The following is a 16,419-nucleotide window of genomic DNA, read 5'->3' on the forward strand; positions in this document are numbered from 1 at the left end:
AATAAAATGGGTTAAAAGTGACCAAAGATGGTGGAAAATGTGGTGAAATGGGATTTTTAAAAACCACAGAAATTGGTTAAATGTTTCAAATTAGAGTGGACAAAAAATGGACAGAAAAAGTAGTATGAAGGGTTTAAAGTGTCAATATTAGCTTAAAAGTGGCAGAAAAAAAGTATGAACAAACAGGTTTAAACTGGCCGATACTGGGCATGACAAATTTTGAATGTGGTAAATTTGGCAAAAATGAGCAAGAAACATGAAGAGGTTAAAAGTGACAATAATGGGTCAACAAATGTGACATTGGGTTGAAAAAGTGGTGGAAAGGGTTTATAAGTGCCGAACATGTCTTGAAAGTGGAAAGAATATGCAGAAACGACATTGAAATTTGATAGAGAAGCGGCAGAAATGGGAGAAATATCGCAAAAATGCATTAAAAGGGGCAAAAATATCCCAAAAAAAGTGATGAAAATAGGTGAAAATATGCATATTGCAGAAAAAGGGTAAAAAATAAGCTCTTCAATGAGCTCTTAAAGGCATCTGGCGACCCCCCTCTTTGTGTCTCGCGACCCCAAGGTTGAATATGCAGCTTCTAAATTGCTTTTCATTTCTACTAGGAAAGATTACATAGAAAGTTTCAGATGAGCTGTCTTTGTTATTTGGGTTGAGTATTTCTACTTGTTAGTAAAGCTAAAGATATGCACTGTGCTGCTCCCTTATTAGAGACGGAGTTGGAAGGAAGCGTAAACACTGATTTCCTGTGGCCGTCACAGTGTTCACAGGAGCTGCATTCACTCATAATTGTGTGTGCGTGTGTGGGCTGAACACACAGAGCAGGAGCGGTTTTTTTTTTTCAGTACTTCATGAGTATTTTATTACACAAAGAAAATCTGCTATCACAAAGTTATCACTGAACATTTAGCAATAAATACAACAGCCAAGTGGAGACAATGTTTTTTTGGGTTACTCTAAAAAGAAAAAAGACTGAAGTGTGTAACTAAAAAGAAGGAGCACAAACGCACACGTAGAAAGGACATGACGCACAGATGGTTTAGGAACAGTCCATATTAGGCTGGAAATGCCTCCCGTTTATCCCCCGTCCATCCCAGCAGACATGAATCCAAAGTTTGTGTGCTTTCCTTTGCTTTCTGCTCGTGTCGGGAATTTAAATGACTAACAAACGCGTGTTAGAGCAGCCCCTCCATTGTCTCTCCTTCTCTGCTCTGTTACAATCTGATCCCACGGATAAAGGCCAACAGTTGGAGACTGGCAGTGAGTGGAGAAAAGTGTCCTCGTGTCCATGTCTGTGTCCTCTCTCTCCACACCTTCACCACTTCAACCCCTCCGTCCTCCTCACGTCAATCTCTCCATTGTCTCCTGGTGTCCTTGTCTAGGACGGGCCCCCCTGGGCGTCTTGGCTGGTGGAGCCCTCGGCCTCAGGGGCTGGAGAGGCTCCAGCGTCTCCTTCTGCTGACAAACATAAGGAAGAAAATATGTTGGTGTGGGAAAAAAAAGAAATGTGTCAAAGCTAACACAGGAACAGGCTTTCCCTACAGCAAGGAAACAGACTTCCTGCTCACTCTTGGCAACAGATACCACAGCACATCTTCAGTGCTCAGTGGATTCTTTCGTGCAGTTAACGTCAACTACAATAGATTGAGCGAGTGATTTTAATGAAAATGACAAACTTTGAAAGTAAAACTGTTCTAATTTGGTCAATAATCAACATAATAAATGCAACTGTTTCAGAAAAAACCATTCATATGATATGATTCTTCAATATGTTCTGTCATCTGACTTAAACTAAATAAAAACAAATGTGAGTGAAACTAATTAGCAACACTTTCACACTGTTAATTGAATAATAACAGGAATATTGGTACATAATAAAGCTGCTCTTTCCTCCAGTAATGTGGACAGACTGCTGTGCCTCAGCAGCTGAATGTAAAAGAGCAATTATTCAGCAGTTCGCTCATGTTTACACCGAATTTTTTTAAATCGATGAGTTAGATTTTTCTATTTTAATAGACTATCTTTGTTATTGTTTTGAGAATAAATAAGGTTTATGGTGAGTACAGACAGGCGTTTAATGAATCCCAATGGTTAACAAGTGATTCAATGTTTTTCTTTGTGAAAACAAATGCAATTCCATATTTCAACCTAATAAATGCAACTGTTTTGCAAAACACACAATTTCCATGATAGGATTTTTCAGTATTTCTATCACCTTCCATAAACTGAATGTAAACAAATGAGAGTGAACTGAATGAGCATCACTATGCAGAAGCCTGTGTGAAACACTTCCACACTGTCAATAATAACAGGAATATTGGTACATTGTTGTAATTAATAATATAATAATAAAGCTGCTCTTTTCACCCAGTAATGTGGAAAGACTGCTGTGCCTCAGCAGCTGAATGTAAAAGAGCAATTATTCAGCAGTTCTCTCATATTTACACTGGACTGTTTTAATATCTATGTGGTGTGGCTCTATGGACCTGCAGCCTTCAGGTCCATCTCAGCCATGTCTTTGGTGAGTTCACTGGTGCTGGGCGCGCCCTTCCCCTCCCCCGCGATGTCGGGTACTGCGTTCCTGCGGCCTGTGCGATCACAGTTGATGAAGTCCGAGTACGACGTCTCCACGTCCATCATCTGTCCATGACCAGCGTTCTCATAACACCTGTCAGAGGGAGGACAGGTTCAGGAAACCAGAAACAAAACAAACGACAACAACACAGTCACTGTCATCCAACATTCCCAGCGTTGGATGAAATACTGGAGGGCTCCAGTAGGGGTAACAAGGAAGACCAAAGTGCTCCATCTGTGGCGCTAACACGTGACCACTGTCCATTGCATCAGTTTGCTTTGACTGTGAGTGAACCTAAAGAGCAACTATGCAGAAGCCTGAAGTGTGCAACACTCCCACATTGTGAAAAATAACAAGAATATTAGTATGTTGTAACTATTATTAGAATAATAAAACTGCTCTTTCCTCCAGTAATGTGAACGGGCTGCTGTGCCTCAGAGACTGAATGTAAAAGAGCAATTATTCAGCAGTGCTCTCATATTTACACTGGAACCTTTTGAAGTTAGGTGCTTATGTTTTTAATGGACTATCTTGGTTATTGTTTTGAGAATACATAAGATTAACGGTAAGAACAAACTGGCGTTTAGCAAAGCCCAATGGCTCACACATGGTTCACTGTATTTCTTTGTGGAAAAAAAAACGCCAATACATATTTCAACCTAATAAATGCAACTGTTTCACAAAAAACACAATTTCTGTGCAATGACTTTAATCAGTGAACAAATTTACAGAAGTAATTAATCGCCATTAATTAGTCATATTGGCAATTAATTAGTTACATTTTTTTAGCTGATTCACACCTCTAATATATTTAATAGATTAACAACACTGGTAATGATACTATTAAAAAAATAATAATAAAGAGAAAAAACAAAAATGAATGAATGAAATATCAAAAATAAAATAGTAATTTTCAAACAAATAATCCACTGCTCAGTTATTAAATTCTTTGGGAGGTAAATCCTGATTCAGAGGGTTGGCAGCTGACAGGGTGTTATTAAAAGGAAACTAGAGAGGTTAATAATATTGCCACTATTTTTGAACACCCATTAAATGCTCGACTGACGTGTGCTAATTGTCCGTTCCACTTACAGCGGCTCAATCAGTAGCTTGCACAGTCATCTTGCTCTACGGTGTCCACTTATCTGTGTTTCATTGTGAAATAAATGAGGATGACTGGGTGAGAGTATAGTGCTGATCAATATGGAACGCTAGCGTTCACACAAAGAGGAAAGAAATCCAACCCGGTTCCAATTAGCTATTCATCTCTGCTCCTGTTTCCTGTTCTCAGCCAAATAGGTCAAGGCTCCTGCAAAACCACTACAAATATTTACAGAGCTCCAGAACAAAAGGAAATGAATAAGAAAAGGAGACGGAGGCATTGGATTCCTCTGTAAATGTCGTCACTGCTGCAGCGTTATTCCAGATGGAGCTTTACATACGTGTAGCATGACGGACTAGTTCACAGCTACAGACCTGCATCACAGCCGTGTGACAACACGGAACGACTAGGATCCACAGAGGCTGAGAATCTATAACAAACATGAGAGCGAGAGGGAGTCCCTGAGGGGGAGAGCACGCACACACAGGCAGCTGGCAGACATGATGATAGCACACCAATCCAAGAACAGCCGGTTCTCCTCACAAATACTCCTCCTAAAATGGCACGTGCTCATCATGCGAAACAAGAAGCACCATGGATGGATGGGTGGATTTTTTGTGCACGTGTAGACACTGACGGTGCCTCTAAAGCCTTTAAACGTTGAGAAATACCTCAGGAAATGTCACTGAGAATGTCACTAACAGAAGGTTTTCTTTGAGCACTAGAAACCAAATTCTCCTCCACACTTTACATACCTGGATTTGAAAACATGGGAAATTTTCTGGCACCCGTTACGAGACGTCCCACCACCCCAACCAAGCTGCAGTATCCTTTATATTTTAAGACAGGTGTACAAGAATTCTAAAATCGCCATTTGTCAACCACTTACTAAACACTATTAGGTGATAAGAATGTGGTAGGCCGACCTTTGTTGACATTGAAATGCTGTGAACAATCCTACATTATAATACAGCCTAAATGATAAATTAAGGGGTACATGAAGCACATTTTTATTTAATATACTTACAGTTCAGGTCAAGTCAACACATTGCATATTTACTGCTAATTTCACATTGCTTGTCTTTAAGTTAGACATTCACATTTCATTTTCTTTACTTTCATTTCTCATGCTCACTCTTGTGGTTCTCTGGCTTTCACTATTGACTTATTTTACAGATTTGTTGCAGACTTTCAATCCTTTAACAAGTTTTCCCAATTTTCTAAGGTATTTACACAACTTCTTTGTTTTTTTTACATCCAACGATCTGTCTTGTTAGTTGTTTCCGAGTTTGCTCCTGCTGTCAACGCTAATCTAATCTAATCTAATCTAATCTCTAGAGGCTAGTGACAGCGTTCAGTTTCGAGAGGCCGGGGAATGTTTGGATTTATTTATCTTTTAATTACTATTAAAATATAACACAGGATGTTTACGGGATAATACTAATATGGGAACATGGCAGTAAAGAGGAGTAAAATATGATAGTTTCCCAGCCAAAACGGGAGACGTCACCTGACAGATATGACACTGCGTATCAGTAGAGCTGTAAACTGGAGTTGGCCTGTCTGCAAACGGTTTTAAGAAAAAAGTTCTGATATGTGATTATAGAATCTCTTCTGGTCCTGGTCACACTGCCCTAAGCAGGGCAGATACCATCATACACTGATAAAAATTTGCCAAGGCCTCTTCTCAGGGACTCTGTCATTGTTATGCTTAGCACTATCAGCAGCATACAAAACCCTGAGAGCACAGAACAATAGACCGGTCTGCCTCATAAACCCTTTGACCAAATAAATCCTGTTTACCAGTAAAACTACAACTTGACTATGTCTCATTCCATTCAAAACCGTCACAATAAATACAATAAATTAAATCACTCTTGTCGAACTCTTGCCATTTTAGTGAAAAAATGTAAGAGTGACTACCCGGCTATTAGAATCAAATATTTCTATTGGCTGAGAATGGTGGTTTGTGACGTTTTGGGGGTTCTTACATCACTAACCACCACTGTTAGCCCCGCCCCTTCTATAAAGACTAGCACCTGTGGACTCGGCAACCTGTGGTGAGTAAACTGGACCAAGAGAAGAGTGAATAGAGAGCTATAGTGAGTATTGAGTAGCTCGTTAGCAAAACATAGATTGTTCCTTATCGATTTCATGGTATTGGCTGGGCGTGTCTTAACTGCTCCAGAAGCCCCTCCCATAAAGGCATGTTATGAAATTCAAGCTGAGACGCACGTCAGACAAAACCTCAGGGTTTAGTCTCTTTAAAGGTCAGATCATGCTAGTAAATTACCAGTGAGCTCATACTTGCTGGAAAAGACTAAAATTCATACTAATTAAGATTAAACAAACCAGTAAATGTAGATACGGTATGTAACCTTTAAACGTTGAGAAATACCTCAGGAAATGTCACTGAGCTCCTAACAGCAGGTTTTCTCTGAGAGCACTAAAACCAATTCTCCTCCGCACTGCGGCCATTGTGATTCTCTGCAGATTATAATCAAGATAACTGGGCTATGAAGCCCTCAGAGAGACAAACAATCAAGGTTTTCTACCCAACAGTAAATGTACATGACAAACACCTAAGGTCCTAGAGCTTGGTTTAACTATTGATCCCCGTCACACGTGCCGCGATTTCCTATGTTATTCCTAGAACAGTATGTCATACAGGGAGTGAACTACACTTATAAAGGACTTTTATTTTATATTCTTTCAGGCATTTTTGATCCTCGAGTGCAAACAAAACTGAAGCCCTTTTTTGGTGGTGATTCCTAGTAGAGCTGGGCGATATATCAATATTCAAGATATATCGAGTTTTCTAATTTGTCGATATAGAAAATTACAATATTGCCTAATGCCGATATTGATATACATGTTTTTTTCACCACTTATTATGTATCAAAATAGTTGTATTAGGAGTTGCTGCTTTCACTACTTCTCAGAACAGCATGAAAAGCACATTTAGATGGATTTCTGAGTGTGTCCTACTCTTAACCCAGACCTACCTTTAAACAGCGCTTTGAGTGTCCAAAAAAGCGCAACATAAATCCAATGCATTATTATTATTACTATGAATAATAATAATAATAATAATAACAATAATAATAAAAATAATAATAATTAACAAGCCACACTACAGAACTCACTGACACACGCTGTCCCTTAGAGGAGAAAAAGTCAAAAGTGCAGTAGAAGGCTGTCATTAAATGTTGTTCATTACCCTAACCTTAACCCTCATCCCCATATCTAACCCCACTAGATCACACCATCTAACTCAAAAAATGCCAACATAGCTCCAAAGGTGTCATGATTTAGTGAACAACACCTAATAACAGCTTTCATGACACCTTAGTCATGCTAATGACAGACAATGACAGCGTAATGTCAGCCGTATGTATAAAACTTCAAGTAAAGTGTTACCAAATATTTAATTAAAACATTAAGAGTACAAATGGAGTGGACGAGGGGTGGGGGGGGATGCATGATACGAAAACAATTTGGAAATCACTGCCGTCGTCACATTAGCCCTAAAGCACGACGAAGCTAACGCCAGATTTCAAGCTGCTCTGCAAACATCTGAGAAATTGCTCAAGATCTCAACCAAAGAAATTCATATGAAACAATGTCACACTTTGAATGAACTGCTGTTCTCCTCCATAACAAAATCAATCTGAAACAGATTTCTATGATCAAACATCTCCATGTGCAGCATTGTTGTTTGCCTTCTTTCTCCCCATTACTCTGGTTGTTATGGCAGCTTATGGAAACCCCATTTCATTGCCATTTGTTCATCTAATTAGCCAGCTTGCCTGCACATGTGGACACAGTCGTACCATGAGATCATTAACAGGTTACCATGGAGTGACGGTGATGATGGCGGTTGATGAGACGCCCTCTCGTCAGTAAGTGTTTACACTGCTCGCTGCCTCTCAGGTCCCAGCTGTGGTGGAGGCCGTTTGACAAAGCCGCGTTTTGGAAATCACTTTATCTCCGACGCTCTGCGAGCACTCAAAGCAATCTGAGATGATAAACTTGTTTCTGTGGCGCCGCCGTAAGTAGACGAAGCAGCTGAGGTCGGTTTCTGCTCGTCACCTGCGGTCATTTGTTTAATGCAAAGTTGAAAATGCAAATAGGTGAAGATGCGAGTAGCGCGGAGGAGGTTCAATGACCCTCTGAACAAATTTCAGCTCTCCATTATCCAGTCTAAGCCATGAATAATAAAGTGCTATGATCTGAATGCCTTTTTGAAGTTTGTTTTCATGTCATTTAGTAAACTGCAGCTGATTCATCATTTCATTTACTGTAAATAATAAATAATACAGTACAACTCAGCCACACTTGGTGAGTATCAACCTGTCCAGTAAAGAAGGATTAATGACCAACAACCAGTGGGACGGACCAGCACCAGATTGATGGACGAGGTTTTTAGTGCGACAACCTGATTAAGAACAAGAGCACTCAGAGAACGCAAACCTCCACCAAGAGCCACATCTCTTCTTTGAGCAGAGAAAGGCAACTTTTATCACAAAAACGTGATCGTCTGATCCGAGGGCCACATTATCAACATTCATGTCAACAATCTGAACATTATCACAGGAAAGAACAAATTGTTTGTGTGTTTGCATTGTCATTTTGTTGTCTATTTTTTTAGAGTCTTAGTTTTTAGAGTCATTTTCTTGTCATTTGGTATATTTTTTTTGTAATATTGTTGTAGTCTTGTCTGTTTTTCAATGTAATTTTGTGTATTTTTGTTGTTCCTAACTGTAGTGCCAATACACAAACTGCATTTGTTTGTATTTTGTATGTTTTATGGAGTCATTTTGTGAATTATTCTGTATTTTGGTTAGTTTACTTTGGGGGACACTCAAAATTAGACCAAGGGCCGCATGTGGCCCCCGGGGCGCCAGGTGCCCATGTCTGCTTTAAAGGCTTGGAAAAATGTATATTCACATTATTAATCACACAGTAGGTCCAAATGTATGATATTGGACACCCTCATTTTTAAGACAAAATTTGTGATAAAAATGCACATTCTGGATTACATGTGGATGAAACTCTGTTATTCATAAATTAGTTAAATTTGAATAACGATCGATTAATTACAAAACGACATGTGAATCTTTGAAATTTTCCTAATGATGAGATAGGGATATTTCTATTTTTCAAACTGATCCAGAATCAGTATATTGATCTCCACAAATTTAATAAAATATTCCATGGCCTAAGGCAGACATTGGCAACTGGTGGCCCTCAGTCTAATGTTTTGTGGCCCCCAAATCAAATCCCCCAAAATTGTAATTGAAGGAATGAGGAACACAATAACACACAAAATAACTCCCAAAAAAACACAAATCGGCAGCAAAATGCCCAAAGTACACAAAAAAGTCCAAAAACAACAACAACAACCACTTAAACACACAAAATGACTCCAAAAACACACAAAACAACAACACATTACAGAATAGCTCTATAGACACACTAACGGCAAAATACAGAAAACAACAAAAATACAGAAAATGACGCCAAAAAGGCACAAATTGAGAACAAAAGTGCAGAAAATGAGAGAAAAATTACAAGAACACAAAAAAAACCAAAAACACACATGACTCCAAAACCCAAAAAATAGCTAAAAATTGACAAAACATCAAAAAGATAAAACCCTTTTTTCTCCTCGTCTCAATGCTGACATGAATGTTGATCATGTGGCCCTCGGATCAGATACAATCACAGTTTTATGGTCCCTGCTGTAATAGAGTTGCCCATCCCTGGCCTAAAGTCTATCTTTGGCTACATTTTTGTCAAAATCTTTAAGTACTATTGATGTAATCCTGCCTGGTAATTATGTTCACTTTAATAATTGAATTTAATTCTGGGCTAACTCTCCTAAAGTGGCACTTACACTTGTAAGATGTGATATTCCCTGATTGTCCTGAGCAGCGTGAGTGAAACAAGAAGACATAGTCATCAACATCCCCCGCCAGAATGGTTGTCATAACTCACAACCTTTTCGTAAATGTCCTAAATCTAAGAACTTATATGTATACATAAGAAAATATTATCACATTAGAATATAAAATTACTATCTTAAACAGTTTCTAAAAAAAGCTGTCCCCTTTGAAGACACCTCGAACAGAGTAAAGAAAACCGAAACAAGGGCAATAACTCTGGAAAAAATATTTTCCCCCTTCTCATTTTCGAACTCCATCAAGGTATTGATACCCTGAAGCCACCCACCAAACTTGGTTATCCTATCTTAAACAGTTTCTAAGAAAAAAGATACCTCAAACAGAGCCCAAAAAATGGAACAAGGGCAATAACTCCGGTACAAATAATTGCGCGCTTCTCATTTTCGAACTCCATCAAGGCATTGATACCCTGAAGCCACACACCAAATTTGGTTATCCTATCTTAAACAGTTTCTGAGAAAAAATGTCCCCTTTGAAGATACCTCGAACAGAGTAAAGAATAACAGAACAAGGGCAATAACTCTGGAAGAAATGATTGCACGCTTCTCATTCTCGAACTCCATCAAGATATTGATAACATGAAGCCACATACCGAATTTGGTTATCCCATCTTAAATAGATTCTGAGAAAAGCTGTCCCCTTTAACTCGGACAGACGGACGAACGCACGGAGCTCAAACCTATATCCCCCTTCCACACTTCCACACTGTGGCGGGGGATAATAACAGAGGGAACGTAGAGAAAGGTGATACAGCCTGAGATGTAAACAGCCCTCAGAGACTAACATCACAGGTGTGCTTTTTCACTGTAGACGATAACAAGTCAATCCTCAGAGGCTGCACCTCCAGCCTAAGGATGAACTAGGCCTCACTGTCAATTCTTCTTCCCTAAAGTTATTTATAATAAAAGAGCCTAATATATTCTTTGTATAAGAGGAAGTAAAGTAAATGTCCAAGCTGTCCATTGCAGGCCAAAGGTGTTCTGGTCTGTATGAGCAGTGAGCAACAGGGTGAGGTGACGTGTAACCCGAGCTTTAGACATGGAGATATGAGGAACAAAAGCCATTGTGATCACGGATGTAACATGATCCAGCGTTGGAGCTCAGTGAGGCCCATGAGAGCAGAGTCTGCTGCTGCCAGCTCATCCAAACCTCTTAAGCCTTGTGTTGTAAATAGATGCCCTTAGCACTACAGCAACCAGTGCACAGGCTTTTTTTTTCTACTTTCTGAAGCCGACACTCATCGGGAAACTCACGTGGATGAGTGGAAGATAAAAGGCAGCAAATTTATTACATTTTCAAAAGGAACGAGCTTTCAGAGGTGTAAAGAGTGCTGATTTTTCTTACTTAAGTAGAAGTACTGTTACTTGATTGAAAATGTACTCAAGTACAAGTAAGTCAAACATAAAATACTCGAGTAAAAAATAGCTCAATTAAATAGTACTCAAAGTAAAAGTTACTAGTTACAAGTTTATTTTTGGTAATAAATCTTGTCACAGTTCCCAAACATCTCATGTATTAACTTAAAAAGGAAGAGACCACATTTTGCACAATTGGAACTGAATTCATCTATATATAATGTTTGTCAAAATCTACAATTATTTTTAGAATAAAATAACACTAATGAATTCAATTAAAAATAATAAAATCCCCAGGCTTTACGTATAGCTACAATTATCAACTTTAAAACTGAGGAAAAAATCAGCATTCAATGCGCCGTGCATTACGTAGACTAGTCGGCTATGATGTGATGCATTTGATTGTTGTCTTTTCATTTTTTGTAGTTTCAAAATGTCCATTGATCATTTTAAAACAAAAAATAATAATTTACTCAGTAATGATTGGTGTAAAAATGTAATAAATTACTTTACTTCTACTTAAAAAAGTACAAGTAGCCATAAAACCAACTCAATCACAGTAATGTGAGTATTTGTAATCCGTTACTTTTACCTCTGCTAACTTTAACAGTTACTAGTAAGAGATTAAAAACAAAAAACAGCAAGAATGCTCTTTTTTTTTTGCTACAGAAAGCTACAAAGTTCGTCTCCATCTTACATTCCAAAAGTCTGCTAATGTCGTCATCACGTAAACGCTACATGTGGTGTAAAACACGCAACTCAATGCACCACCGCCGAGTAGCATGGAAGGGTCGTTTCAATGTGTATACAGTATGTATATGATAAAATGTATATACAAATGATATAGTTGAAACAATATCATTGTTGTGTTCAGGTTTCTATGTTCAGTGGTTTTGGTTCAGCAGTAGTGACCAAACTGCACTGTGTTCATAAAAAATAGGTCAGTTGTTCATATCACTACTGGAGTGTTCACAATTGTCTTGTTTAATTTCTACATGTAGAAATGTAGAATTCAACCACACCAAAGAGTCAAAGTGCTTGACAGTATCATCTTATTCACCCTTTCACACTCACTTTCACACGCTAAAAAGGGACTGAACTGCCATGCAAGGCACTAGTCGACCAACAGGAGCAACTTAGGGTTTAGCGTCTTGCCCAAGGACACTTGGCGCTACGTTCATACTGCCGTCAAATGTGACCCAATCCATTCTTTTTGCCCATATGCAACCTGTATCCGATCTGTTAAAGACCATCTGAACAACACATTTCCGACCCAGGACACTTTCATACGTGGTCCTAAATCAGATGCCACAGCAGTTTAGGGCGGCCGAGGTGCTTTTTATCTGACTCCTACGTCATCAATATCCAAACACCCAAACATCCAAAGATGTAGCAGCCATCACACTAAAAACAGCTATCTTCTTTTTCACTCTCCTTAAAGTTATGAAGTGCTGATCTCTGTAACGTTCTCAGTGGGACGTACAGTCCTACACCGGATGCCTTTTTTAAAAAAATCAGATTTTTTGGAAAAAATCCAAATTGTGCATTAAGACCTGCAGTGTGAACGTAGTGTTGGGCACATAGACGTATAGCACTAGGATGGAACCCCCAACCTCTGATGAGAAGACCTCTCTACCAACTAAGGTACGGATAATTTGTAAAGGATTGATGTCATAAACATGAATATTACACCTGTATTCTTCAAATGTGCCACCACCATTACTGATTCGCTACTGTTGATTTGCTAGCTTTGCTATGACTACAAATAGAACAATTAATGTCAAATAAAACATGTACATACATATACAGTATACATCAATAAGAGTGAAAAGAAATGGATACATTTTAAAGACTTTTAAATACAATTTATTTAAATCCCACAATTATAATATTGTTTTTACATTCCATTTAGTTTATTTAAATTCAGTTCATGTCAATTTAATCATATTACAGTATTTTTCAATCAAATGTATCAACGTAATTCTCTTACAGTTAATAATGAGTTACAAAGAGGCACTATTTGACTCTTTAAACTAAAAATGCTAAACAGTTCTGACTATTTATCAGTATATTTGGTATTTAGCAAAGTATAATTAAACTTTAACATTAATAGCTTCTTATTATTTCAAGCTCTGGGATAAAAAAGACAGAATTAGAGTACAAGTTATTCGTTCTTACCCAAATGTTCCTATGAGTCGCTCTCACCCAAATTCCTGAAGCCATCGTTCCATCCAACCCGTAGCGTTTCTCACAGAAAGCAACGTAACCTCAGTGAGCCTCAGCGTTTCTGCCCTCGTGCTCGTCGCCTCTCAGCCCCCATCTGTCCGCAGTCCGTTCACATGATGTCAGCAGCTGCCTGCCCGCTCCACACTGAGCCAACTACACTCACAGGGGAGCTGTATTTCCTCCTCATGGATTAGCATTGTTGCTGCTCGCCTGGTCTTCCTCTCATAAATAAATAAAAGCCTTGTCCATTCTACTGCGGTGTACACATTTGCCACCATATCCTTCCTCTGTTTATGGGACTGAAGGATGTGAAGATCCAAATTTCCCCTAGTGGAGGAAATATTGAACTCAGACACTGGAACTGTGCTTGGCAAAGTCAAAAAAATCAAAACAAGTCAAAGGCTGCATCCATATTCCCTCCTATCTCCTTTCCTATCCACTTTTCCTTCATCCCCGGTAGTGTTTAAGAGTCGGTCATGATAAGGAGTGTTCCAATTCTCTAAAAGCTAAGGAAAGGAGGCTCACAGCTTCCTTTATAACCTCCTTTATCCTAGGAAACACTGATGCATCCTTTACCAAAGGAGACCACATAATGCTGACCCACATTTCCTTGCGGTGACAATGTTTAAAGGGACCCACTCCTTCGAGCGTTCACGGAAACTCACGAAGACTGAAAAGGGATGCAGATCATGTAGGTCACCAATGCAATAATATGCTTATGATATGCAAGCCATATTATCAGATTACAACTGACATAAAGCAGAACACTCATTCAAGGAAAAGCTATCAGAAGCTGCGTTTCCATTCCCTTTGAAAATGCGCAAAATCTAAATAGCGCAAAAAAAAAAAAAATGGTAATGGAAACACCTAAATTTAAAAAAAAAATAACTGTCAATTATTGCTCAAAAGTTTATACGCTTTCATGAGGACGTATTTCAGGCGTTTGGATTTTGCAAACAGGACATGATGTACATGGTCACATGACCACTTCTCTCCGAGTAAACATGGCGCGGTACGTGTAAACAGGAGGAGACCGGGACATTTCTTAGCATTATTCTTTAAAATTATTACTGCCACATTAGACATGAAACAACACATGAATACGGAGTGTTATAAGGAGGTTTGGAGTGTCCGTCTTTCTGCAGCGAAGTCTCGCGGAATGAGATTTCACGGGAGTTACAAGGCTGCAGCTCAAAACTACGTTCGATGGAAACACGTTTAAAGCGCAATTTTACTGAGTCGACATTTAGATATGTCGCTTTTATTTTGAGAAAATCTGTAATGGAAACCCAGCTAGAGACATTTTTAGCCACATTATGTTTTATTAAACATATATCATTCACCTAGGAATGCTTTGTGTGGTTGTACATGTGTATGCCTACAACGTTATGTAGGCCTCTATCTTGAATAAATGTAACAATTTCATAAAATCATATTTATCTTAGTTTCACTTCTTCCTCTTTCCCTTTGATTTACATTCAAACCTTGTGATAATTGAGATCATATCAGTTAGAGCTGGGGTGTCAAACTCATTTTAGTTCAGGGGCCAAATACGGACTCGTTTAATCTCAAGTGGGCCTTAGATTATATGAGCAATTTTATCATTCATGTGCCCTAGTTGTCACTTCCATGTATAATAGTATTTACAGTATGCAAAACACATGACAATAGCCAAGCAATAAGTGACAGATATCAGTCCCTGCAGGTTCTTAAGCTCTTTATTTATATTGAGGAACACTGTAGGAAAAATTAAGAGTACTTACAACAATTCAAATCTGAGATTAAAAATGACTGTCATCATGTGATATAAACGTGGGAAAACTGTAACACCTAGGGGGAAATGTGCAGTTTCATTGAATTTGTGTATTTGGAGGTACTGAGATATCTACAACTGAATCAGTTGGTGATTCACACAGTGATTCATGTTTTCGCTGTCATTTTCACTTTGTCCCGCGGGCCCAATTGGGAGCAATAAAGGGCCAAATTTGGCCCTCAGGCCTTGAGTTTTACACACGCGGGTCAGAGGCACAGGGGAAAGTGTTATAAATGCACTATTAGTAGTCCGTTTTTGGAAACTAACCATCACCACCGTTGGATTATTACGTCACTTAGTGGAAGTGCGTCTGATTGTCAAAAACAACGTGATGGCCTTTTCCTAACTCCTTTAGGAAGTCTCCTAACACCCTTCCTTAACCCAATGACATCATCAACGGGGTTAAGGAAAAGTGGATAGGAAAGGAGACTCAAAGAGTTTTCCTGCTCCACTTTTTCACTCTGAGTGTCAGGATTTTAAGTAGGTCGCATCACAAGTCTACGACGTCTTTGTCGAACATGTAGGATCATCACTGATAGCAATGACACTCGATGCCATTTTCAATCTCCATCAGTGAATGCGATCTCTGCCATTCTCACTTAATTGCGGTTCCTAAATGAGTGTGCAGAGCTGCGATGCCTGAAGGCATTATGAATCAGCCGAGGAACAGAAGATAAGAGGCCTGACCAACGCTATTAGCATCAACTCGGCTAGAAAAAGTCTGAGTGAGGAGATAAATAAAACAAAAGAAAAGCCCAGTGAAACCCCCCCTTTTTTTTATTTTTTTTTATTTTTCCTTCCCACAAAAATCCATCGAAATGAAAAATCAATCCAACTCGGACAGATTATCACGGCGGGCACGCAGCTCAGCAGCTTCACCTTGTTACAACTGGGAGCACGCAGGGAATCAATTTCCTTTCAGATACAAAACACGCATACAAATGAATACACTTCATACAGTCCAATTGACTGTATTAACCCTGGCCTTGTTTACTCACAACTTCTTGCACTCGGAATTTTGCACATTTTGGAGCCAATAGTGGAATCTTTAATTACAACAATCTGAAAACAATCAGCCTTTTCACACTCTGGAAGTGCGCATGTGCAACCTGGGGGGGGTTCATAGGTCGAGAGGTATAAAAACGTAAACAAGCTTGTTCACTCTGTTGATATTTTCAAACTAACAGCATTTGTAATGTTATTCCAAAGATATTCAGTGTTTTAATAGTGTTTATATTATTAATATTACACATATTCAGACTCGAGGAGGTGTCCAGGATTTTCCGCTGATGTCACTTACGACCGATCCGAGCACTTTTAAAAATCGATGGGAGCAGCTCAGCAGCAGTAGGAAGCAAGGCAGTCCCCTCGCT

The 16,419-nt window shown here is 38.9% G+C and overlaps 1 protein-coding gene across 8 annotated transcripts in view; it reads right to left on the reverse strand.

Annotated features, from left to right (window-relative positions):
* Positions 1 to 849: 849 nt before the first annotated feature.
* pkig (protein kinase (cAMP-dependent, catalytic) inhibitor gamma) overlaps positions 850 to 16,419 on the reverse strand; it is a 36,381-nt gene continuing 20,811 nt past the window's right edge. For 3 of the 8 annotated variants that reach the window (XM_028454206.1, XM_028454207.1, XM_028454202.1), the window contains exons 2-3: positions 2,496 to 2,677; positions 850 to 1,467 (exon numbers count right to left, since the gene is read on the reverse strand). In XM_028454206.1, the coding sequence (XP_028310007.1) occupies positions 1,388 to 1,467; positions 2,496 to 2,649 (234 nt within the window). In that variant the 5' untranslated portion in view covers positions 2,650 to 2,677 and the 3' untranslated portion in view covers positions 850 to 1,387. Of the gene's footprint in view, positions 1,468 to 2,495; positions 2,678 to 7,541; positions 8,198 to 13,185; positions 13,574 to 16,419 lie in introns of those variants that run through there. The other 5 variants (XM_028454200.1, XM_028454205.1, XM_028454203.1 and 2 more) reach the window with 5 other exon arrangements.

Source organism: Gouania willdenowi, chromosome 7 (assembly GCF_900634775.1).
Source record: "Gouania willdenowi chromosome 7, fGouWil2.1, whole genome shotgun sequence".
Lineage (NCBI taxonomy): Eukaryota > Metazoa > Chordata > Actinopteri > Blenniiformes > Gobiesocidae > Gouania > Gouania willdenowi.